The sequence below is a fragment of the Electrophorus electricus genome, chromosome 9 (assembly GCF_013358815.1).
Source record: "Electrophorus electricus isolate fEleEle1 chromosome 9, fEleEle1.pri, whole genome shotgun sequence".
Classification (NCBI taxonomy): Eukaryota; Metazoa; Chordata; class Actinopteri; order Gymnotiformes; family Gymnotidae; genus Electrophorus; species Electrophorus electricus.
The window spans coordinates 6525505-6552357 of record NC_049543.1 but is presented as its reverse complement, the minus strand read 5'-3'; the positions used below and the strand labels follow the sequence as shown (position 1 = coordinate 6552357).

General features: G+C 43.9%; 1 protein-coding gene across 1 annotated transcript in view; it reads left to right on the top strand.

Moving 5' to 3' along the window:
- col27a1b (collagen, type XXVII, alpha 1b) overlaps positions 1-26853 on the top strand; it is a 53181-nt gene that overhangs the window by 8025 nt on the left and 18303 nt on the right. Inside the window, 19 exon segments of the mRNA XM_035530244.1 lie at positions 2700-2753; positions 7278-7331; positions 9257-9310; positions 9664-9717; positions 15383-15427; positions 16199-16252; positions 17658-17702; positions 18865-18918; positions 19567-19611; positions 21704-21757; positions 23319-23363; positions 23560-23613; positions 24185-24229; positions 24799-24852; positions 24954-25007; positions 25107-25160; positions 25398-25451; positions 25853-25906; positions 26576-26620. Coding sequence (XP_035386137.1) covers positions 2700-2753; positions 7278-7331; positions 9257-9310; positions 9664-9717; positions 15383-15427; positions 16199-16252; positions 17658-17702; positions 18865-18918; positions 19567-19611; positions 21704-21757; positions 23319-23363; positions 23560-23613; positions 24185-24229; positions 24799-24852; positions 24954-25007; positions 25107-25160; positions 25398-25451; positions 25853-25906; positions 26576-26620 — 972 coding nt within the window.

The window sequence follows — 26853 nt, the reverse complement described above, 5'->3', positions numbered from 1 at the left end:
TCAAAGAAAAGGAAGTAGCTTGTAGTCTTTGAGAGCTTAGACATCATCAAACCAGCTGCGAAAAGCTTAAACTTTACTTTTTAGCCATCAGAACCATTCATTTTTACATATAAGGCATATGTTCTGCTAACGTGCGATCACATTTTCTTGCTTTGGGGAGCATGCCAAATCACTAAGTTCATGTGAATTATGTTCAGGAGACTAAAATCTAAAAGTATTCTTTGAACATTCTCCCTCAATACTCACAAAATTAACTGTCTAATTAGGGAAATTTGTTGTTGCAATCTTGAAGTCTTCTGTTGCTGAAGTCTAGAAATCTTAGTATGTTTGAGCTTTCTCTTGAAAATGCTAAATGTTGAAACAGCTTCCAAAACTTTATCAATATTTGCAATTGACCACTGACAGTTGTCCATGATATTTAGTCATTTTTTCCTAACCTACACTGTGTCTTTTGGTGGCCAGATGGCAGACTTAGCACTTTTGCTTATTTTTAGGAACCTGTAAAATGTGAATTATTAGCTTTTACCATGTGTTCTCAGGTCATAAGACATGTTCTGACTTTGGTATTTGCTTGGTAAGACATGTTGTGACCTTGTTAAGTGCTGAGTAGAACATAATGTTATTAGAGCCCTTGCTCAATTGGAATCGATTACTCCTTCAGTTTTTAATACCAGATATTAAGCATGGTATTTAGTTGTAAAAAAAAATCCTTGTCTGTATGAAAATCATGGCATTGGGATGGATGGAAACTCCAATGCTGTCATTTTTGGTGCCTGTGAACATTTGGTGGTCTTGGGTTTAAGCGCATTTATGTAATTGTGTGAAAGCTGGCTGGTGGAGTTTATGGCTATGCTTATGCTCATTTTCCCATTCTTAAACACATGGGTCACTGGGCAGAGGGCAAGGAGAGATTTGGGAGCTGTGATGAGCCCCTGATGTTACACAATCCCAATCTTCCATAAACTCTTTTTACTCTTGTTACTGTTAATACTGACATTGGTGAGGCTGGGAAAACCCTAAAAAAAAAAAAAAGACACGGGAAGCTATTTTTTATAGGACAATGTGTAACAGCTTGTTCACCCATAATACAGACCTTACTTCATAGTAGAAAATACAAACAGTACTGAGACCAGTGAAAATCTCTCATTGCAAGTAAAGCACCTCAGCTATGTGCAGTTCCATTACTCACATTATACACAACTCGTTCTCACTCTGCAGTATTTCTAGTCAAAAGTTAAGCAGATTTAGCACCATATGTGAAAAGCAAGTCATTGTCTTAGGTTTCGTCTACCCGTCGCTTCAACTGTGACCACATAAGTGAGCAACAGATGTCCTCACTATTAATGGCTAGCAATACACAACACAGAGTGTACACCCTCAGTGAAAAAGATTCCCAGAAGGAGTGGCTACTGTTGGCTGTAGGTTTCCCTCTGTCCTAATCTCTGCATTCTTTTATGGCGAGAGGGGGGGAGGGGGGGTCTTAATACTCAGCTTTTTATTCCAAAGAGGAAATGTGCCACGTGGAAGCGGTCGGGGGCTCAGAGGGGCTGTTCTCAGTTTCTCTCACTGTGTCTGCCTGCTACATGACAACCCTGCAGTGCATCCAAACATCTCTTAACTTTCGTCTTAGCTATGGCTCTTTGACTCGCGCATCATGCAGCATTTGTTCTGAGTTAAAGACTTGCAAGGGGAATGAGCAAACCCTTTTCCACTAATATAGCTCTTGTGTTTTAAGAGCTTATAGGAATGTGGCTGCCAATCATTGCTTTTTTGAAGTGCATCACATGGCTGTAATTGTTCTTTTTAAACAGAATATAAAATCAAAATATCTGCAAGCAACTTTCTCTGTTTGTTGAATATTAATACAGGGCCATTCCAAAGCTCTGCTACAAAACACTCAGTATTGCTTTGTTATACAGCTGGAAGGAAGGAGACTTTCCGAACCTTGTGGGACACGGTCCAGATGATGCGTTCAGCCCATGTGCATGGATGTTGGCTACATCTTAGCATTCAGCAGTAGGGCTGATTCTTCATGTGCCATTAGCCTCTACCTTAAACCCTCTCACCTGTATCTTTTACCAGTGGAGGAAATGAAACAATACACTGACATTTGGAATAAAAGAACAAATTGGAGTTTGAAAGCTGACCTCTTGTTAAAAGAGACCCCTCGGCACTCACTAAATTAAGGCTAGATGCTGGATTAAGGCTAGATGCTGCCGGTTATTAACAAGGGTGCCCGTAATCACACGCAGCACGGAGCCAGACTCCAATGAAAAGGTGGGGGTTTGGGGGATATTTAATGGCAACCAGGGAGAGTCCCATATTGGCTTTCCTACACTCTGCTTTATTAAATCTACCAATGACTTAATGCAAGGAGAAATGTCTCTAGTATGCCAGTGTACAAACAGCACTGTGTGCAACATATGACTCAAAAGGCCTGTTTCGTTACACTAGTTTATGTAGAACCCCTTTAATTACACCCTAACTACTTGGATATAGTTAGCGCTACGTGTTTGTTTCAGCAACCTTTAAGCCATGAAGTACCAGAGTGGGCCGACTTTCAAAGTACATCATTGGCTGTGCCTCATCACTTTCATTCAGTATAGGGTTAGTTGGACAGTGCAACTGGATGTCAGCAGGTATATTTAAGGATAAATCGTCTCACTCCTCATAATGCGACCTCTCATTGTCTTTTTCAGGGACCTCATGGACTTCCTGGAAAGTCAGGATTACCAGGGAAAAGAGGACCGCGGGTAAGCACTCCCACTCATCCACAAGGGATGATGCAGTTTGTGATCCATCCGCATATTCCAGCTAATTGCTGCGATCGAGTTTCAGAATCAACATTAACACACTTCACTTGTTTAGTCACAAAGGTCAGCGCCATTTCTCTATGTCTTCTCTTGGAAGGCAGAGTGAGAACCTGGTTCTAGTTTCACATATCATTCATATTAGAAAACCAGACACAACATGATATCTGATTTGGGCTGTTATTTTCTCTTTGAAGTGAAGGTGCCTAATTTTAGTGGTTTTGATGTTTCCCATTTGTAGCTGAGGAGTATAGCACAAAACATGGCCAAAAAAAGATCACAATGTTTCCTACACAATGTTTGCTTCCTTACCAAGCAAGATATTCTGTCACTTGAGATATAAGCATAGAGTTTGTTTTTCCATAAAGAGACCCATATTTGTCATGAAATAGTTTGTGTTCCAGCCTTTCTGGTCTTTTGTAATGGTTTAATGGAAAAGCCACTTTCCTTTGCCTAATGGGACCATGAAGTGCTTGTGTCTAATAAATGGAGCTCATCAGAAGAGCCAGCCTACCACAGATCCCCATCCTCAACCCCCTCAGCCCCACTGCCAAGTGCTACAGGAAGTGTTCTTACAGAGAAAGAGCAGAGGCTGAGATATAAGAGCAGGCCATAAAGTTTTGCTTTCTCCAGAGTATGTATTGGTTTGCTATTTATTTTTTATTGAATGTTCTATAATCATTTTGTGTTGTTGTTGTTTTTTTTTTAAAGCAGAGGCTTGTACGCTTATTGTGTAGAATAGGTGGGCATTGCTGTGGAACTGTGGGGAGCAGGAAATAGAATCTATTTATCGGCAGTTCAAAGAGGCGCGCACACGTGTGTGTGTGTGTGTGTGTGTGTGTGTGTGTGTGTGTGTGTGTGTGTGTGTGTGTGTGTGTGTGTGTGAGAGTGTGTGAGTGCTACCTGCACTGTGGGAAAACCATCTTGTCTAACTGAAGAAAGAGGCCTTTGTAGTGGGCTTATTAAAAACATTTAAAGCCTAGCATTCACCAGCTCTCTGGCACATGGCCAAGGGGCTTTTGGGCATCCCTGATTATAAGCCAGTAGTAATTTGTTCATTTGAAAACTTGTATTATATCTTCTGATAGTTTTTTTTATTTACAAAGCTCATTTATTGTATGTAAATATAATTTATCAGAAAAGAGCACAATTAAGTAAAAAATAAATGTGTCTAAGGCAATGCAGATCCACTTTCTGTGGTTTTCTGTATACGTGTCACCTTGCAGGCAGTATGCACTCAGGTGTAGCACTTATGTGGCACATATGCACATGGAAGCACCCTCACGAATTACAGTACAGCACTCTAATTAAGAACATCATTTGTTTAAATTAAACAATCTTTCTTTGAGAGTTCATGTTGCAGTTACGCCCAAAACCGAAAACTGTCCTAAAGCACAGATTTCCCTTCAGGCTATGCACTTCATTACAAAAGTAACAAATGAATTAGGTCTGTAGTTGGGGAGCTAATCTGTGTGCCATGTTGGGAGATCAGGTCAGAGGATTGTGCAAACCATAAATGCAGTAAAAGTTGGAAGTGTGTTTGTGTTCTGCTAATGGCACTTTGCAGGCGATGATGTTTTTAACATATGTAAGGAACATTGTTCCCCCGGGACCTCTCACCCGATCTTTACAGCTGAACTTTCACCTTGGGACTGTGGCAAAAGTGTTGCTTAAGGTGCCGTTGGAGATTGCCACTGATTTGATATCAGTGTGAGTGTAATTCTCTTACTGTACTAAGATCCATGCACTTGTACAGGGCTCTTTTTCATGAGCAGTGAAAATGGGAGCATAGCTATCCCTCTACAACTGCTGCCAAAACTGCCTGTAAAAAAAATGTTTATATTCTTACAAAATCACTTGCTGAAGTAAGACGGTCCAACAGATTGCTGACAAATATTTAGAATATCCCAAATGCATCCGTTGGTTTGAACTAAATATGGAAAGAGCCTGTTATTTCACCATACATGATTCTTGTCTTGAAAAACATTGGATATGCTGTTGCCCATCGAGTAACACATTGCTGGAGATGAGAATTTTTGCCTTCTTCACAAGTTTGGCAGACTCTGCAGCCTTCTGTAGCGTGAAACTTTGCTGAATTAGCATATCATTTTGCCATTTACTGTATTTTGCTTTTATATTCACTTTGTCTGTTTTTATTTGGGATCTTTTGGCTGTTCCCCTGGAGGTGAATGTTTATGAACAGAGTAGTGTCTGAAGAGCATTACGAAGGGACTGCATGAATGCGGTTTTCCACTCGGTCTTTCCCTAACCACTCTCTCAGCCTCAAACCCCAGAATCATTTTGAATAACCAAACCTCACATGGGCTTTGACACGGCACTGTGTCGGTCCGCCCCAGACTGTTGAGAAAAGATGTAAATCACAGTATTGGAAAAAAACCACATTGCTTTCGCCTATTTCTTTTCTGACGTTCTCTGACATGATTCCATATGTTACATATATTGTTAATGTCCCTGTAAAATCCTTCAAGCCCAATAGCTCATACTGGTCAAAGTTACCCATAAAGCTGTTTCCTAATCTATCTGAAGTCTTGATTTGTGCTTCTGTGTCATTGCTTGTCCACATTAAGTGCACAGCTTATGATAGGACAGCATTCTGCACATCATGCACAAGTGTAAATCTGTCCTTGAGTTGCCCGTCTCCTGGTGCCAGAGACTTCCCAAGCCATTTGAGGTCCTGCACCAGTAAAGAGAGGATTTCAGAAAATTGGTGCTTCCTCCAAAATGGACTGCAGAGATTAGGACACATGGGCTCACAAACTGAGGGAGTGGAAATAGTTTCCCTTTAACATCGCTTTTTATGTTGAAATCAAAGACACCAAACAGCAGCTTTCGGCAGATATCAGCAGGGGGGTTTTGTCATGCGGACAGCAGAGCAGCGCTCGTATGGAATGGATCAGACATTCTAGCTATGTAGGAACACGCAAGGCTCAATGAAATGGGCCATGTCTGACCAGCTGTTGACCCACAGCCATGCCCTACCCAGAGGGACGGTGGAACTGCTTCCCCACGGCCTTGTGGAACAATGCTACTCACGCTCCAACCATGCACTCCCTAGTGTTGTCATGCCCTGAAGGATCTATAATTTAATAGGCTCACCTTCTTTCACTCCAACTCTGGTGGCTAACCACAGCCACATGCACAGTATCCAGGCAAATTGCAGCATGCGCAGTAGCCTGGCCCAGTTGTTGCATAAAGAGGTGGAAATCTGTAGATGAGCTCCTGGTAAATGTCTCCATATGGCCAACATGTGCTGAGTCAGCAGGCTGGGCCAGGACAGATCATGTAACATTGCCACCAGGATGAGGGTGTTCAGCCGTCGCCTGCCTCTGTGGTTCGCCTCATCGCTCGCTAATGTCTCCTTTCTGCTTGTAATAAAACTAAATGCTAATGTCTCCTTTCTACGCAGAAGAAAAGGCCTCTACTATTATCTGGCCTGTTAATGTTTTGGACTGCAGCATCTTGGCCACAGTCCTCGCCACCTCTCTGAGCTCGGCCGCAAGTGACCACCGATTATGCTCATTTGTTCTCATTCTCTTTTTTTCTTGTTTCCTGTCTGCGCTGCTTACACAGGCCAGCTGATCATCAGCTGAGCTTTGAGCTCTCACTCCCTTGTGTATGTGTGTGTGTGTGTGCGTGGGCGCGTGGGTGAAGTGATGTGACAGGATGAAGAAAATCACATCCATATGCCGTATCTGAAACAGGGAGTCATTTTCCATATGGTCCACAGAAAAGGCCTGTACACACACAAGCACAGAGCTCGGGTCAGACCCAACCTCCCCTTAAGTTCAAGCTGAAAATTATGTGGGCTCTGACGTAACACGCACCCACAAGGGAAAGGGTGAAGGCTGCATATAAAACACAACCACTCACACGTTAGGTAAAATTCATCTTTAGAAGCTGTACCTTTTCATAATGCAGAAATCCTTAAAGCAGCCTTGAGAAATTAATGTTTGAAAAAAAAAACAAAAAAAACAAAGTACATAATCGATCAGTGACTTCTAATCACTTTCATTGAAAGGCAAAGATCCTCTGCAGAAGATTTTACATTACTTTTAAAAAATGTTGGACTCCTTCTGAATGTTCTGAATGCTCCAACTGTTCACCCTCTTAACTCTTCAGTCTCTAACTCTTTTGTAATGCTTAAATAATAACGGCATAACAAGGCACTAAAAGCCCAGACATTTACATACTGTCAGTACACTGGATCCATTAGACATGAGCGGTTCATACTGGCTAAGGATGGGTCCCAGTTAAACAAACCACGCTGCGGGTAACTATTCCCAGGCACTGTTGACACTCTTTACATCCCTCTCCTCTCTGTCTTTTCTCCTGTGGCTCCTCTCAAGGGAAAGACAATAGTGCAGGTCAGGGCCCGCAGCGATTGCATCGTAAATACGTAGGGGAGAAGACACACAAATAAAACGTAGACATGTGCTTGTGTTGCAGGGATCTCCAGGTCCACATGGAAGCCCAGGTCGCCCAGGGCCACCAGGACTCAAGGTTCGTACTGCTGCGTCATCCCCATGCTGTAAATAGGCCTCAGATGGCAGTTGCCCTTTGATGCTGATCTGCACAAAAAGGCGACCTTTTAATGTTCTGCATGCTTTTTGAATTTTATTGTTTCCATTCAAGAAAAAGATCATGAAGCTGTAGTCGGAAATGTGTTATAAAGCAAAGGAATTTTTTAGTTTTTCCATATAGCATATGACACGGAAACTGTGTGGGAATGCGAAGGCCACACACGCTTCCTCTGGGCCATGCGAGGACAGCAGTTGTGTCTGTCGGGGCCAGGAACCAAAGTAACGCAGAACTAATTGCTTGATGATGCCCAGCTGAGCTGTTGAGTCACTGCCTGTAGGACAGAGCGATGGACACCCTCTTCACTGCCCGTCACTTCCCTTCGCTTCCTGTCAGTTTCCTTCACTTCCCTTCACTGCAGCTGCGTTCCTCCTGCACCCCCCCCCAGCCACACGTGCCACGTGGTATGGACCAGGCTTGGCCCGGGCCACTGAGCACACCTCTGCTTTGAGGGCTTCTATTGGTGCACCACTGTGCAGCTTGAAAAGTCGAGCAATGACTTTAGGCATGCTGGTAAAATTTTAATCGCTGAAGAGCTTATTAACATTAAGCCTGACCTTGTTACTTAAAACCTTATTACAAACCAATAAAAAATCCTCAGAAATGTGCAGGGTTTTGATCTGTTCTGTATCTCTACATTATGAACAATATGCACACAGTGGGACCTACTTAACTAGACCTTTGTGACGCTTAAAAATCGGTTTTATTAAGAAAGACAAGGTCCAAATCAAATTACTAGTAAATACGAAAGCAGCAGAGCTGTGATATTATGCCCTAATTATAGTGCTACTCAACAGTTATTAACAGTTCAGTTGCTATAGTACTGGCCCTGGCTCTGTGGCATGCATGGCTGAAATGTTATTTGAACCAGAAAAAAATTTCAAACAATGTAATACTAAGCAGCATTGGCTAACCTCATTCATTGCATGTTCCCACACAATGCTGCTTTTCATTAACATTTATGGCTACCGTTTGATAAAATTCTTACAGTCTAATCTAGACTAATAACGTTGACTGCTGCTGACCTTTCCCAGGTTAAAGTGGTACTGAAGTCTAAACTTTCTTCTCTTTTCGTTCCTGTCAAATGGTATGGACAAGATACAGAAGACTGAAGGTCTTATTTTGGGATTGTTTGGGGGTTTTTTATATAACCCTCTGTTTTACAAGCCCGTTTTGGCAGTGATTGTGTTGTGCAATTGTCTAGATCAGGGAGATCTTCATTCTGATCATTAGTTGATTGACTAAAACGTGGAGACAAGCAGACCAGGTATTAAATACAAGGCATGCATGCTTACGGTTTAAATGGCAGTAGGCACTGAGGTACAACTACAAATCCCAACTGACTCCCATTGCCTGAAAAGGCAGAAGAATGTGTCTGGTGATCCCCAGTGTCTTTACAGGAGCTTACTGTAAACTCCTTCTTTGCAGGCGTACACGGGCCACTCTCTTGTGTAAATAACCCCACTTGGGCTTTGGAGCATTTATTAGCCTCAGCCACGTATACCGGCCTGGAGACTCTCAACACTAACAAAGTGCCATTACAGTATTCTGTCGCTGCAGTGGGGATTGGCGTTGTATTGGACTGTCCTTTTAGCGTATTCGTCACCTTTCCTAATGCACATAACGGGAGCTTGAGCGGAGGCAAAGCGATGTCAACCGCCTTTTCTGTTTTGCGTAATATTGTTTGATAACACGAGACATGTTGAGCTGGCGAAGCCAGCACACATGCATGCTGGGAGTGCATCTCCATATGTGGCAGGCATGTGCCGCGCATACACTCCCCTGGCATCTGGCCTCGCCGCGACGTTCTCCATGAGAATCAGTTGTTTCCTCTTTGTGTTTTGCAGGGAATAAAGGGAGACCCCGGACTCTCGCCTGGCCGAGCGCCAAGTGGAGCAAAAGTATGCGTTTCCCTTTGCCTCTTAAGACGTAGCAGCACATTTATTGCTGTGTGGCCTCTTACTTAAGGATCTGTGTACACATGGGTTTTTTTTCCCCTTCCTGTTCAGGATTAAGTGAATTTCCTTTGGACATGACATGCACAGTAGACTAAAAACAGAATGTGAGCTGCATCACGCAATGTTTACAATAGCTGAGACTTGCAGAATAATGAGCAATGACTGCTCCCAGATTATGTACGTACTTTTCCAGTGCTGTGAATACTGTAGTTGTAAGCCTCTTGTGTTTTCTTCTCAGCTGTTTATGCCATGAGGATTGAGAAATAATGTAATGCTATTTAATTCCATGGTTGTAGGGGGACCCTGGGATCTCGGGACCTCCTGGACTGTCTGGTCAAGTTGGCCGAAAGGTGAGACATCGCTGAAGAGCTGCGGTCAATGTGTAATTCATCCAAAAGTCCTGTTTAGCAGGTTCGAGAGGTGCATTTCCAGGTGCTTGGAACTGTTGATTGCATTTACTATGTGCTCACATTTTCCTTGTAAGCGTCATCTCTATGGCAGAAATCCAGGCATGCCTGAGTTCATGCATCTGTAACCTCACACCGCAGTGCAGTTCCTTGAACGCTTCTGTAAAGCAGCAAATAAATCTAAGCTATCAAATGTGCACCAGGTTTGTGGATGACCGATTGCATATTACACTGTGTTTGGGTTTCCCATAAGGAGAACCCCCACCTTAAATCAGCTCCGTGGAAAAGTGCTCCAGCAGGGAATAATCTGGGGAAAAGATCCCAGTGGAGGGCAGAGCATCCTGCCTTCACTCTGGATGTCTCCTCTCACTTTTTTGGCACCAGACTTAATAGGCTCCAGACATGCCTGCCCAACCTGGTGTCCACGATGATGTTCTCTAAATGGCTGGCCAGCTCATAACGACATTCCACTCCAAAAGACAAGAAAAAGCCTGTGGGAAAGTGTTTTTTTTTGTTTCAATGAGTGTTTCAGCATGCTATGAAAGAGGTCATCTGAGTCTGAATTAAGTCATCAATTACTTACCAGTAGGTTGAACAAGCACCCTTGGCATCAGTGACTGATGATGTCATCAGCTGCTTGCAGCTGTTCATGGTTGAATCCCACCACTTTACCATGAAACGGACGCATTAAGTTGCATCATTTTGAATGCCAACTCCTCCACAGCAATCTCCTACCCAACTGTGAGGGCCACACAATTCCCCATATGGCATCGAATAAGCAGAATAGTGCCATGACAGAGCCTGCGTCTGTTCTAAAGGGATCTGTAATGTTTTCAGAAAAACACATTTGCAGGACCACTCTGAAAAAGCTGAGAGGAAGCGGTTGGTTTTGGCCAGGGCTTTTTGCACAGCTGGCCCCAGTCCTGCTGCTCCTGCCGTAATGTCAGGCCTCAGTGAGCTCCTCACTCTCTTGACACAGAGAAAATGGGCTTTTCTGTTTCTAAGAATTTTCCGAGCTCATAGCAATGTGTCATATCCAGTCTGTCTTTTTAGAGCCTGGAGCACGTCCAGTGCTCTGTTTTGTTTTGTTTTTTTTGTTTTTTTTTTATAAATATTCTTTTGTGCTCTGTAATGCTGAGCAGTACATAATGACGCACATCACACTCTCACTCGCTCCCTTGCTCGTGCTCTCTCTCCCTCCCTCAAACCCATCCATACACCCGCCAAAACATCAGATTTCCTTTTATTTAAGCATGAGTAGGTTTGTAGTTAAAGGTATTTCTCTGAAGATTTAGAGGTAAAATGATTGCCTAAAACATTGTAAAGTAATGGAATTACCTGACTCTTTAGCCATTCACATGTGCTTTTAATCATAATGTTGTGCTTTAAAATATATATTAAAAACTGGTGGAAAAATACTTCAACACTGCTGTGCTAAATTGCTTTTGGCAGCAAACCACAAGGTTCCATACATGGTCTGTGTCCAGAGCAGAAAGCCTTCTAACAAAAAAAAAAGGAGCTGACTTGAACCAAACCTAAACATACTGTAAGTTATAACAAACCCATGGAGCAGAGATGTGCTTGGCCACTCAGCCAGGTGACAATTAGTGGGGAAACGAATGCCCCCACTGACCCGTCATGTTTAGCTGCACATAATCCTTCAGAACCCTCACGCACACATTCTCAGCAGATGTCACCGTTGGCAACAAGAGGTGCCGTTGTGTAACAGGACGGACACAGGCCACTCAGGCCCACCTTGGCACATCCCAGAGTACAGTATTCCATCCTCTCTTTTACGAAGGATTTTACGGAAGTGCGAGTGGCTAAGGTCACATGGAACTGCATGTGCCATGAAGTTACTGTTCAGTTGTATGCCAGGTAGCCTGTGCCGTAATCAGCTGGGAAAATTGCCTGTGACCAGAAGTGCATTAGTTGCACTGGACTGATGTGCACCTTAAAATGGGATTAGGTAGGGTAGCAAGTATGGGATGAGCTAGTTTCACTTGACTTTCAGAAATTGGGCATTAAGGGCATACATTAAAACATCAACTTCTAATTTTCCTTGCTGTAATTTACTCATAATCTGAAAGGTAGATCTCAAACCAGTCATTAAGTGTTGACTGCACTGGAAGATTTCTTTGTGTAGCTTATTTCCTGATCTGTTGCATTTCCCCAGACTAACCGAAGTTCTGGGCTATAATGGTGAGAGCTGATCTTGCACCAGCTGGGTTTAGGGTAAACACTGTAAGGGGGTCAGCGCCTCGTCACTGACTGAAACCGCACAGGCGGAGGAGATGAGAGAGACAGGCAAAGATGGTCTGCAGCCATGGTCCAGCTGAAAATGTGTGAAATTAACCGATGCATCTGGGATTTCAGATGGCAGAAGTCTTGAAGGTGGGTCAGCCTGCTGAGCTAATGATGGAGACAATCAAAACGGAATTGAACTTTTTAGGTTTAGGATCCTCTTCATTCGCTGATAGGACAGGGCTTTGTTCCTTGTGATTTTTCCAACTCCCACAGGGCGGCCCCTCTGTGAGGACTCTGAAACACATGCCGGAGACCTCTGTCGGTGTCCATCTAAACAGACAGAACACAGCTGTCAGCCGTCTGCAGCCAGCCCGTTTTAGCTTCGCTTAGCCTATCCCATGCCCTCAACCTCACCTTCTGCTGCCACCTCCCTGTGCTGCTTTTATGATCTTATGGTCCTCTCAGTCCCTATTCTGTATCACTCTGACCACGCACTCCACATGCCTGCACGAAGCATGAGTGGAGTTAAAAACTAGTGCTAGTTTTTATTGTTCGGAGGCAGGAAAAAGAAAACCTAAGCAAGCAGTGGGAAAGCACTGGCCTGAGTCAGCAAGCCCGAGTTGAATGCCCATGTGGGAGGAAGGAGGTACCACCCTTTTGGCACCGGAGAGCAATAGAACTAGAACAAGCTGCTATTTTGACATATGAGATATCCAGAGGAAGAAACATGAAAAGGAGTGAAAAATGGATTAACTGGAAATTATTTTTAGGTGGAGTCTTAGGTGTGAGAAAAATACCGGGCCCTGATGTCTGTGTGTGAAGTTACATGTCAAATATGGTAATAATTACTAGGTATTTAGTTTGGCAACAGAGAAGAGATTTCCTCCTGTGTGGTCATTGCAAGATTTATTCACTTTAGGTTTCTTATAGCTGGTGTTATTCATGGGTGCTGTACTATGCTTTTGACACTGACTTCACTTCAGAAGAGGTAATATATCATCCATAAAACCTATTACAAGCTTTCAAAGTTATTAACTGTTAAACTCAGTATTTGAGACCTTACAGCTGGGGGGAAAGAGAAGTTTAGTTTAGATTTTAGTGCAGAATGCATATTTCAGATCAAGCTAAATGCAGTTTAAGGTACAATTTGAATGGAGCAGATTGTTTAAAGTGTTGACAGGTTGTTTTAGCAGTTTGTATCAGGGCTGATAAAAGGGCAAATGTGAAAGAGTACGTCTCAGGTTGCCATCTTGTCTGTGTCAGCTGCACTCAGGACAACAGCATTCTAAGAATTCCAAGTCGTTAAGAGCATCAGTTCATCAGTTCATCAGACCCCAGACGCTCTGACTTCGAACACTAGGGGGCTGTTTTTCCTTATACATCTGCAAAGCAAAAAACCCACACCACTGGCAAGGCATGGTATAAAAACACTTGTGCAGTTTGGCCTGCCTGAGGTTTTCACTCTAGCTCTTCTCACGGGACCCCAGATGTGTTTCCATCTGACCTCTGTATTTCCATTTTCAGAGGGCTGGGTTGGAAATGGCCTCCGGGGCACCACAGTGAGTTAAAGTGTAGAGATCACAACCCTGTCAGTTTATTTTAAAACTGCAATATATGCCACACACGCTTCCCTTAAATCCTCTGCCTTTCCTATGTGCCAGCCTGTTATTAATGCCGTTATTCACTATGAAGAAATGCCACTGAAATTCAATAGTCCATCATGACCAGCAAGTGCAAAGTCAGTTGCAACAGGAACTTGGCCTCCCAGCCTGCTGTCATGTGCGTTAAATTGCTTTTAACTGAACAGTTGGCACTGTCGCTGTAACTGCAGCAGGGAGTGGGTTTATGCAGACGGTAATCCTCATAACTTTTGAAAGTCTGTAAAATACATTCAGCAGCTGCAACTATGAAGACCATGCCTGCTGTGCTGATTAGAACAGGAAGAACTCTGACCAACTCTGCTTCTATACTGCTGGCCTTCTTGCTAATTTAAGTGTAATCACTTTCCAGTCCATCCTCCATCGCATGTCAGGAGCAACAATCTGGAAAGCTTCCTGCTCCTGCTCTAAACGAATCACTATCAGAATGAATTAATCTACTGCATAGAGAGCTGCTGGAAGTAAGTTGCTGTAAAAGATTACATTGCTGGTTAAAGAGCAGGAAAGAGTCATGAGTCCTTACAAGAGAAGAAATAACTGAAACCACTGTTTGATTTATCCCAACAACCCAAAATGATGTCTTCCATAATTTATTTTAGGATGGTTGGATTAAAGGCATATTTCTTGGCACCGACCTTCTTGGGAGCAGCTGGGTAAATGTCGGTTGCGCCTCCATGACACCTACTGCACCATGGCGTCTTAATCAAAGTTATAACAGTTGAACATATTGAGATTCCACTTGTTCTCTGACTGGTTCTGTGCTACTATGCATTGCCAGTCTCTGCTTTTATAGTGACATTTTGTCAAGCACATTACGGAAACATTTTTATAATTCTCGGTTTATGTTTGTGTGGGAAGCATGACTGTTATTGAAAATGCTCCAAAATTATTTACATTTTTCTTGTTGCATTCTTGTTACTGTTCTTATAGAACCACAGTCATTTGTCTGCTATTACTCCTTAATGAGGCAAACTTGTATGATTCAGTAGTGTAATGTAATGTAATGGCAACAGAGATGTCCCTTAGGGTTCCTGAGAACATAAGGAGAACTAGCACCAGTTCCCAGGTGCTGGATGACATAATATGAAATTTGCCTTCCCCTAAAAGGTTTAAGGACCCACTCACCGCTTATTGATATTGGAAAGAGGAACCGGCTGCTTTGTGCTCTGAGAGCTATTAGGTTCTCCACCACTTATTGCTTTTCCATCGCTGGTTGTCTCCTTTGCTGAAAACATTTGTAACGTACTGGCATTGTACAGGTCACTTTCACATTTCTGCACATATGCCTTTTCCTAATGAAAGCCACACACCGTGCCCTGTAGGAAATCCTTTTATACATGATTATTTATTTTGTGGGGCTAAATTACCATCAACTGACTCAAGCCACTTAGTGGGCTTCGTGGGGATAACCAATACTACTGTAGAGCTTGCACATGGTAGACAGTCAAAGAAATGATGGCACACCGTGTAGGAAGTGAGTTTGCACGTGTCGTGTACTTGTTTGTGGTGACTTGCCATAGCACACAATCCTTGTAAGACATGACATGTTGCTTAAGTCGTTTTTCAATCCTACTATGACTCTGCTTCATGGGGGTTCACTGTTCATTGCTTCATTGCTGATGACAAGTGCGACATGCATAAATGATCTCTCTCCACCCCCCTAAATGATCTCTCTCCACCCACCCCCACCCCCCAAACACCAGGGGCAGAAAGGTCATCCTGGTCCGTCTGGCCATCCTGGAGACCCTGTGAGTGTTTACGCTTGGTTGTTCAACTTTCTAAGCACATTCTCGCTTCAGTAAAAACATCATATCACACCTTCCGCGTGCATGCAAAAGAGCCTCGAGGACACCAGAAAAAAGATCATTTCACCCAAACACCTTTAGCCTGCACGTGTCCTTAATCATATTTTCTGCTATAGCCCATGAATGACATCCTCCACTCAGCCATTACTCACCTTTCCCTTACTCACACCATTAAACACTGTTATATGACAGATCACTGGTCCATGTTTTACACTGGTTTTAAATCACCATCTTATACATCTTGGCCTGGTTTACGCAGTACTAGAACTATTACTCAGTGTGAAACATACAGACCACTGCTTTATAACGACCCTTCTTATGCAGTAATTTCATTAGGGATGCAAAATGTAGCTTTATTCTTTTAAAATGCCATTTTAATGCACAATGCATCTTAAACTCTATGATACTCATAGGGTTCAGCCTTGCGATAATTATTTCCATAAACTGAAATTGTAAAACCTACAACAACACACTTAATACACCTGAAAAGAATAAGCTATTGTTTTTGGCTTGTGACTCTTTCCAAGCCAATAAGCTCCTCATAATAAGCCAGGAGAATGACGTGTTATTTTACAGGAAAGATCTGTGTCCACATAGCTTGGCCCATAGTATCATTTCTGTGACTCTACAAGTTAATGCTAACTGATTGTGACACAGTAATCCTTTTTTTTTTCTTCTCCTTCCACCTCTCCCTCTTTCTCCACAATTCCACAGGGGGCGCGAGGGCCCGACGGAAGCCCGGGTGCCAAAGGTTATCCTGGCAGGCAGGTGCAGTAAATCTCCCCTTGAGCTGCTGACTTGTACAGCACTCCTAGAAGTGTGTGCCCAAAGGCAGCCTCATATGTCTGGGGGCTCTGTTAAACCACCTGTCTTTTTGATGCACTCCATCCTTGGATGCCTCCCAGTTAAATAAGACTATAAAATTCAGAAGTTCTTGGTGCTTTGCCGATTTAGCACTAGGCCACGACAGGTATGATCTCTTTCGTGGAGCCTTAGCCATGAATTAAGTCCTGAACCGTGAAAAGCGCTGAGTATAATCGCAGTGGCCGGCCCCTTCATCCTGGCCGACTCCACATCCCGCACATCTGGCGGTGCGGTTCAGGACCCTGACCATAGCTAAGATGTTTATAATAGCAGGCGACTGTAAGTCCAGACCTTCTGAAAGTCCTGTCTCCAAAGCCTGCTTCAGAGAGGTCAGCTGGACTGCTGGGTGATGACATCAACTGTGGATGGGGTCATCCCCAAGCATCTGCAGTGTTATCTCTAACAGCAGGGCTGGCGACTGCTACACTCTAGAAAACCAGCAAAACTTTTTGACACATTTAACATGAAGGCGTGATGAAGGCGTGACTCACTCCCTCTAGGATGCAATCAGGGACCTCACGTCCTGATGGCAAATTCAAAAGATCTATCATAGTTACCATCAAATCCAGTGTTTCACAACCTTTCTTTGTCTCAGAGCTCATGTTATTTACATATGGTTAGAATGCTCCAAATTGTCTTCCATTAGAAGGTCATTTCAATACTTGCTTCATCTAAATATTTACGATTTTGTGCGGAGCACCGCTGATGGGAAGTTCGAAGGGTGCGGGCTGTGACAGTTTGTTGATACTGGTCCATTCTCATTAAACCAAGCATGAGCCCAGTTGACACCAGTGGGTTGTCCAGTGGGTTGTCCAGTGGCAGCAGCGAGACTTCAGCAAGGGACAGTGTCTCCGCAGTGTGCCTACTCTGCTGGCTGGGTCACATTTGGCTTGTTCTCAGCATACTCTCCTAACTCCCTTAGCTCACTGTGATTCAGAGATAAGATACACTGCTGGAAGACGTGCCTTGTTTCAGACTAAATCTAAGTCTAAAACATAACATGCATTATCGATTATTTTGACGCCATTGGCCCCGTCATCAAGCCCTGTTTTGACATTGAATTTGCTATCCATGACCAGATTCCAGACTATATGACTTAATGAAATGACGATGTAATGTAGAAAACATTAAATTCAGATGTGGACCTCATGACATAGACATGGGAATGCTGCTGCCTAATTATGGGTGCGTGCGCACACACACACACACACACACACACACACACACACACACACACACACACACACAGCTATTATTGATCCAAGCTACAAGCACAAAAAGTGCCACTTCACAGTGTTGTCTTTTGTAGGGTTTGCCTGGGCCTATAGGAAATGCAGGACCACAAGGAGTTCGGGTGAGTGACTCTGAGGTGCCAATGCTTGTTCTGCTTGTCCTGGGCTCTGACTAATGTTAGTGCTTGCTAAAATGATATATTGTGATTGAATGTTCTAGATTCTGTGTGACACGAATTTTTACAATATGTCATGGTCAGCTGAACTGTAGCACAGAGAAATGCAGAATTGAATAGAATGCACATACCATTAAATGACAAAATGGTATTGGCACATACCATTAAATGACAAAAATCATTAAATCATTTAGCAGTGTATTACTGTACATTTAAGGTATACCTTAAATTAGGAAACCTTTGGAGACATATAGCTAGTAAGGAAAAGTTGTAGGCTGTTGGCAAATTAACAGTCTTTGTCTGATGTGACTTTAGCATTAGATATTACAGATCACTTCTCTTAATAATCTTAAACCAGACGTTACATTTCCTTCCACCCTAATGTAAATCCACGTTTTACAGAACTCGGCCCATTAAACCTTTATTTAAATCGTAAAACCGATGTTGCTCCAATCAGTAGACGTATGTCTTATAAAGTCTTATAAAGGAGGACAAGACTGTAAACACCATAAATTTGCTGTTCCTGGTGGTTAGTCATCTCTTGTAATGGTATACCATTTAATTAGATACACAGGAACATTTCCACTGTTTGAGGTTTTCAGTGAAGACTGTTTGGCACAAAGAGGTTTTATAGATCTTTCTTCTGGTATATGGGGCTGGTAAAGTTGATTTTGAGTGAACTGAGATTGAACCAAAATAGGATATTTTTGTATCAGTTGCATTTTAAATTCACTTTGTCATTATTTCTTTCTCTCCTCATGCAAAGTTAACTCTTGTTTTCTTTAGTCATTATGTCATCGTAACCATCATCCCAGTGTGTCTAAACCATTGCCATCAGCTTTAGCCACCCAGCTGGACGCCTCAGTGATCCCTGGTGTGAGGGTATGTGCCCTTGGACTACATCGTGGAAGCCAGCACCATGCAGTCCATGGGCATATACACTTGCCTCAAGGCCTAGCACTTCCTGGAGGGTCCCTCATCCACTGAGGCTATCTGCTGGACCTCTGTAGACTTCATCTTATGTTATAGTGTAGAGCAGGGCACTGGGACCATTATAAACTTCTCTTTCTCTCTCTCTCTCGCCCTCCATCATTCTCTCCTCTGGTAGGGTTTCATTGGAACTCCAGGGCTCTTTGGTCTCCCAGGACCCGAGGGAGAAAGAGTAAGTTTAGTGATCAGCTCTGACTGTCACAATCAGTAGTGTAACGATTAGCTCTTAAAAATGTCATTTTCCTTGGAGAAATTCTGAGTCTCTAGGCTACTGAGTTTCAGGTTAATGCAGAAACCTGAAGCTACGGAGTCCCCTTGGAAGGAAAGTGGAAGGCTCCACTGGGAAAAAAAAATGCCCCTCTGTCCCAATGGCTTGCATCAATCCCACAAGCACTTTGCACAGCAGAGCATAAAACCAAAGCTCTTGTGCTGATTGTGAGGCCTGTGGAAGGGGCATGCTCCCCAAAACCACAGCCTTCCTGCAAGGGGCGGTGGTCAGGCGCCACTCTGCTGTTGTTTGTGCAGTGTCAGGAACTGGAAGAAGGGACTATCGTGGCTTAACCAGATCAGGTCCCCCATTTCCAGGCCCAGAGGGAGTGAGTGTGTCATGCTCCCATGGTGCCCCTGTTCAGGAGAGATGAGAGAAAGGACGCAGTGCATTATAGCCACCATGATCGCTGATTCATTGGCTCTGCTTGCGCTTTTTTTCTCTGTGTCTTTTCTTTTTCTTATGATTTCTCTGTCTTGGTCTTTTTGGTCTCTCTCTCTCTCTGTCTCTCTTTCTGTCTCTCTTAATTTCCTTCTGTCCTCCTGTCTGCAGGGCACTCCTGGTGTTCCTGGGAAGAAGGGCAAGATGGGTAGGCCGGTAAAGTTTTCTCTCTCCATCCTCACTCAACAAACCTCTATGAATGTGTCAGTCAGTGTCAGTCTGTGTGAATCATTGCCTTCACTTTCTTAAACGGTAGCACTAAAAATTGCAGCTATGTGGAGTTCTGAGAATTAGTTCTTAGCTGGGATTTTATGGGCCATTCAAAGAGCATTCTGGGCTGTTTCACTGTGTGAAATGGCTACCCTGTGTTTAACTATAGCCCACATGTCTCCACAAGGCATCACTGTAAATGAATCACTGCTACTTCTGACTCAGCGGAGACTTGATGAGCCTTGGCCAAGCAGCGCGCTTTTGCAATACTGTCCTACAGTAGGCTTTGGGCATAGGACTTTCTGTGTGTGGGGTGAAAACACTTGGTTTTAAGGATCTACCTCTTGCAGCTACAATAATCTGGCCCTGAGTTGACCTCTAAAGGACATGCTAGGACATGCTAAACCTTTTCTAAATATTCACTTCCAAATTAACAATGCCATGTTTATGAATATTGTTGCATTTTCTGTCATTCTCATTTTCGGAGCAAACTAATAAAAGATCTGGTATTGAGTATAAAAAAGACAAAAAGAAAGGAAGAGAAATAGTTGGCTATTCTTACTCATGATGTGATCCTTGCGCGCTGACTTGGCAGCAATTAAGCCGTTCGCTTAGCTGTTCAGGTCTGCTTTTGGAAGCAGGATAAAGTCAGATGAACAGTATACTCCTCTCTGTTACAGCACTCATCCCAGACTTAAGGGAAAGAACTGCTGTACCATGAAGCTGCATGTTTTAGCTCAGAAGGAACTCCTCCAGTTTTTGGGGGTCTGTTCTCCCTGTGACAGCATATGACTTTTCACTTTTCAATCAAGCACAAGGCCCCCCCCCACACACACACACACACTTTATTGTGGCTTCTGGCACACTGCCATCCCCGTACAGGATCTAGGATATTCCTCTGCCTTGGGAAAATATTTGAGTTGGGTCCATGGAAAGGGAAGCTGCTTCACGCGAGTTGAGTTTGGCCCGTGAGCCGGCACACGGCCGCGCACGACGTCACTGCACCGATTTCCCTTATATAATGAAATAGTAGACAGAGGAGAAACAGTGCTGTCAGCAGATCTCCGGCGGTGCCTACCCCCTCGCCCCAGCACTGTCTCACTCCCTCTGTCTGTCTCTCTCCCTCTCTCTGTCCCTCCCCTCTTTCTCTCTGTCTCACTGCCAGCACGAGGAAACATTCAGCCATGGAATTTCCTGTGTAGCTGACAGAAATGAGCATCGCACTCATTACCGTGCCTTATATCAGCCTTGGTGTTTCACCCGGCTTGAAGCCCAGTACAGCATTCACTTTTTCGTTGTTACTTAAAGGTGCTGTCATAGCATGCCTTCACTACACTGCCACGTCATTACCAAGCTGAAAAAGCATAGCTGCGTATAAAACTTAATGAAATTTTAGTTTTAAAGAAGCAATAGATTCTCTGAAAAAATGCTTTGTGTAGTCACATTGCAACTCTAACTCGAACAGAAGAACGTCTGTAATACTGGTCATATCAGAACATGCTGTGTTTCTCCTCAGGTTGCACCTCAGGAACCACACTACGTCAGTCGAAGCCGTTTCCGTCATTAATTTTCAGTGTCCCGATTCTTGGATTCGAATGCAAGGACACTGCTGCATTACCATCAAGGGCTTAACCATATGAAAGGAAACGTCTCCTGTGGCCTGTGTGCTGTCTTAGAGAGGCTTTACAAGTCATACCTACACGCTGTTAACGAGCACTTCCATTACTGCCTCATTTCCATTGCCAGATTGACCTAATGGCAGAAGATAATGGTTGCCCATTTGATTTTAGTGCTTGTTATCCTACTGCTGCTTTCCTGAGGAAGGCTACCCTATAGGATGCTCTACATAGGATTTCCTATTCATGCTGTTTTGAGACCAGTTTTGCCAGTTCCCTTTAAACAGTCACATTGGGCCTTTCACTGCTCATAGATTAGAGTGAACAATACCACCTCTATTAGATGTCTGCCCAGCTGTAAATGTGTACCTGTTAACACTGGGTGCCTGTGCTAAGCTGTCGTCTGTGGTGTCTACATTTAGGGCTTTTCTGGGGATTTTGGTGAGAGAGGACCACCAGGGCCTGATGGAAACCCAGTGAGTATTAACGCTGCCACTATGTGACCCACAGCCACATTCAGTTGTAGTCTCAGCTGACTTAACTGTAGCCCATTTCCCACTTACAAACAAACTGTTTCAATTGCAGAACTATTTGACGTCAGATTTTAAAACTACGTTTTTATCTAAGTTAGGGCCGTTTTAAAGCACAGCTTTCCATACATCTTGTGAAATCTAACAATAACCGCTGTACTTTCCAAGGAAAAGCCTTTAGTCTAGGCCTGATCCGCCACTCCTATCACCACACTAGTGTCCCAGACCTCTGTTTGCCCCCTTCTTGCCCACCCAGCACCTTTTGTTACACAAGCCGCCCCGACCACCGGAACCACCCCTTGGCAATAAATAAATACTACCACTAACTGCCACCACGGTTGGCTGCACCTGGCTGATAGGTCGCCCAGCAACTGTAGTGTGTACAGCTCCACCCAGGACCCAGTAGCACCCGTAATGGGGAAGTCAGCTGCGGCTGCAGGAACGTGCCTCCAAGGGCTGCGTTACCCATCAGACGGATCACTTCACACCTAATGGTTTTTCCCTGTTCTCTCTCGTTATTCATACGTAATATATCCACTTCCCCCTGAGTTCCTTGTTTCAGCCCTTGTTTTTGACAGCTCATGTTTTGGATTTAAGCGTGTAGTCTGAGCCGTGTTTTCGGGGGGGGGTTGGTCTAAAATTATCCTCTTTATTTAACTCATTAGCCAAAATCCTTACAGATAATAACCTTATCAAAAAGGTACCTATATTGTCCAAACCCTCACAGATAGCTATATTATTTCTCCATTCATATGCTACACATGGACTTTGATTTTCTGAAGGCTTATTAACAATGTCAAGTTCTTACCACTTTTGAAAAATCTGCACTGCACAGAGATGTGGTGTACAAATTCAGTACGACACCACGTGTACTGGGCATCATAAAAACATTGTGCATCATGAAAGCTGTCGGAGGAAACCCTCCAGGAGTTGTCTTTGCCTGAGTGTGTCGCAGTGCTCTCTCTGGCAGCAGTGCGGTATTGTCCTGGTTGGCTGACCCTTCCGGGCCCCTTCCACCCTGTAACCCTAAGCGTTCCCATGGGAGGATGGGGATAAGTTCCTCTTTCCAACTCAGTTCTGCTCCTTCATTCGCCAGTTCCAAAACAAGGCCTGCCAGCCCTGTGTCATCTATCTCCCCTCTTTCAACTCACAGAAAGAGAGGAAGGGGGGCTGGGGGGGCAAACAGCAAACACACAGGGGATGTTTTTGTGCCGCCGGCGGCTGGCAGGAGAGGAAGCAGCCGTGGCGTCTTGCAGCACGTTAGGCACGCTGCACAACAAGCCCGTCTCTGTGCTCCACAGCGGGGCCTCTGTCACGGGGGATGTGAGCTGCAGATTAACCTGCTATCAGGGGACAGAGACCGGGCCCGTTCCACCCCTCCAACCCTTGCCTTCAGACCGCCTCTCAACTCTGGCCGGCCTCGGGAACAGTAAGCGGCCTCTTTGGAGAGCCAGTGTATGGTATAGAGGGTAATAAGCCTGGGTCTTCATTCTCTGCGCTTTCCTAGGGGGAGCTGGGGGCACCTGGTCCTAGCGGAGTACCTGGCTTTGTTGTGAGTATATCTGTGCATGTTAATAGGTTTTGTGTTAATCACTCGTGAGAGTCGTGTTTGTTCAGGTTATCTGTCTGGGACTATTAGTTCTGTATTGTATGTGGAAGCAGCTATGTCTTTAAATAAACATCTTGAATCTTTCCCAAAGCTACATTTTTTTGTGTGTGCACATTTTTGTTTGTGTGTGGTTTGGCAGGGAGACACGGGGCCTGTTGGAAACATGGGCCTTCCAGGACCTATTGGACTGAAGGTGATTAACTAAGTGTCATCTTAACTGCGTTTTTAAATGATTTTCAGGCCGCAATCATCTTCTACAATTACAATCAATGCAGTAATTTAGCAGAATGTATGTATTGAAGACCTTTGTACCTTTCTAACAGGAACAATAAGGCAGTGTTTCTACAATACTTTGATTCCCAACTTTTTTCAGAGGGGTTCACAAATGGCTCCTGATGAGGTGAAAGCAGACCACCTCCACCAGAGCACTCTCTGTTCACTAAATTGTTATTGGAGCTCAGACTAACACTAACTGCTTCTCAATCTAGGACCTTCTTACCCTGCACCTTCATCATAACTGTAACCAAGCCAGCATCCCGTGGATTCCGAGGGCAGGGTGGAATAGTGAATGCAAAGTCCTGTTTGTTCAGGAAACTGTTTCATGTGCTTCCATAGACCACCCCTGGACTCCTAACCAGTGTCTAAAAACCATAGGAGAAAAAAAAAAAACCTAACAATGATTCACACTGTTCTGCTCTTGCCTCAGAGCTCTGAGGTCTGATTGGATACAAGAGGTGTTGATTCGTCACTGTGATGTTTTGCAGGGCATCGCAGGGAATCCGGGTGAGCCAGGACTGAAAGGTGATAAGGTGACCTGAACACTCTTTATTAGCTTATATTCACTCCACAAACAACTGTGATCCACAGAACTGTACTGACCTCTGACCTAACACTGTAGCCCTCCTAGTTCAGTGTTAGTGACTGAGCTGGCACGTGAAGGGCCGAGCTCAGCCCGTACAAAGCGACGCCTGGCATCCTGGCGCTCTTGTGAAAACATGGCTGTAATGGCACCCTCCCAGAGGCCTTTTGAAAGGCGGCGCAGAGGTGGCGTAGTCAGCGGCGCAGAGGTGGCATAGTCGGCAACGTGCCACTTGACCATTCCGTGTCTGCCGTCCTGGTGCTCTGCCGAATGGCACTGGTGGAGTCGCCGTCTGCCCTAAAGATGGAGCGTTTCATAACACTGAGCTGTCGACACTGTCGCTGCTCTCTTAGCCAGCAGGGCTATGTTCTTTCTGCTGTTTTGGGGACAGATTACTTTTTTGGCTCTCAGCGTGTATGAAGCATAGCTTTCCTTAATTTGTCCACTGACCTTACTTAGGACCCCAAGCGCTCGGAGTGGGGGGAGTAGAGAGTAACTAATGGATCTTTGCTTTGTCAGGGTGAAGTTGGTTTGCCAGGGGAGCAAGGGGAGCCTGGATTCCAAGGCGATAAGGTATCTACATTTAACCCCATTGATACTTTGACCTTTCTTGTTCATCTGGGGGTGTGTGTAGAATTTTGTATAGAATTGAAATAATCAGCTGAATATTTCAGGGCTTTCTGGGCTTACCAGGCATGCCCGGTGTCCGTGGAAAGCCAGGGCCACGGGTAAGTTGAGCCATTGGGCATTACCAGGCTTTACAGGTTACAGGTTCAGATAAGAGGGGAAAAGCAGACATAAATCCTGGACTTTCTGCATCCTACTAGGGGAAACCAGGAGATTGCGGCCCAGACGGTCAGCCCGGGCCCCCTGGCCCAGAAGTAAGTTCATTCATGTCTCAATTCCACAGTTGATGCCCATTTTACAAGGGGTTTTCCAGTCCTCTGCTAGCTGACTCACTGGTGACTCAGAAAGCATTTATCAGAGAGAATGAAAGGCCATGAGGTTAATCTAATATATTTCTGTTTTGTCTGTTTGTTTGTTTGTTTGTTTGTTTGTTTGTTTGTTTGTTTGTTTGTTTTGGGGGCGGTGTTTGTTTTGATTTGATTTATTTGTAGGGATTTCCAGGGGATATTGGACCACCAGGACAGAATGGCCCAGAAGGCCCAAAGGTGTTTCACCTACTGTCACCAACCTTTCACCCACATTTCTCCCTATTAAAGTCTTAGGAACAGTTAGGACTTTCTACAATTCAGAATCATCAAATATTGTACGGATAAAAGAAGACTAGCTCCTGCTGAATGCCTGAAAGAGGCCTAATAATTTTCAACTGTAGAAAGAACAATAGCTGGCTATGAGTGTCACTATGGCTATGCATTAAATCTGTGAAATTGCATCTAACTCAGCAGGTAATTTCTTCATTCTTTATTATATACTTCACTTTAACCATACAGAGGTTTCAGCCCTGCCATTTGGTTCATTTATTCTTACTGGCCACTTTTTAACTGTAGAAAGCTGTGTACAGCTTTTACCAAAGTGGAGGTAGGTGTATAATGTATAATGTATTCTCCAGGGGAAGCCAGGAGCCAGAGGCATGCCTGGTCCATGCGGAGCTGTTGGACTTGAGGTTCAGCCTGATCCACACATACAAAATCAATTACACATCACAGTTTTGTTCTGGTATTGTTCTGGTGCCGGTGGACTTGCATGATCATGGTTTGTCAAACCTGCTGGACACCACGACACCATGTTCCAATATCCTGCATATGCAGGGATGCTTTAGGGGGGTGCATTATAAATCTTTCACAAATGCATGTTTAAGAGGGAATTCCACTGATTCTTCAAGACTTCAGTATAATTAATTCAACAATAAGTAAACAAAGTTTTGATTTAAAATGCCTGTAAAAGCATACAGAAGCTCAGACACACATGCATGTAGCTGGGGGGACACTGGAACATTAGATAACAAACACAGCACATGCCTTTGCTTTGCAGAAGTTGGTGGGAACTTGTACCTATCTCAAGTGTTGTAAAAAAAAATCTAAGTTGATAAATATACCAAGAATGCAACATTTTCTTTTAAAAATGCGTGGTTTTGGTTACTTTTCAAAATGCTAATTATGCAGACCTTTTGAAACTTTAGTTGAATTCCACTTTAAAATGAATGACAGGGTCAGGCTTGGTTGGAATCTGGTCTTATAATCTTTTGGTCTTTAGAATCTTTTGTCACAATAGCTGTTAATTCTTGTGTCTTAAGTAAACCAGGCCTTTGATTGGCTTTTCTGTGGCCCCTTAGGGTGATGAAGGAGCATCTGGACCAGCTGGGGACTCTGGACAGGAGGTGAGTCTGCTTCAACAACAAAACAGAACATAAACACAAAGTGTAGCAATAGCATGTTCAAGTTAGATAATTTATAGCCAAGCTCAACCAAGCAAACCCAGAACATGGGGTGGAATTTCAATGTTAAAGCACTATAATTCATGGTATACAATTTGCATATGCATTTTTAATGTAAGCATGGGTCTTGTTGTTTGTACTAAATAAAATACAGATTTAATGAGTCATTCCAATGA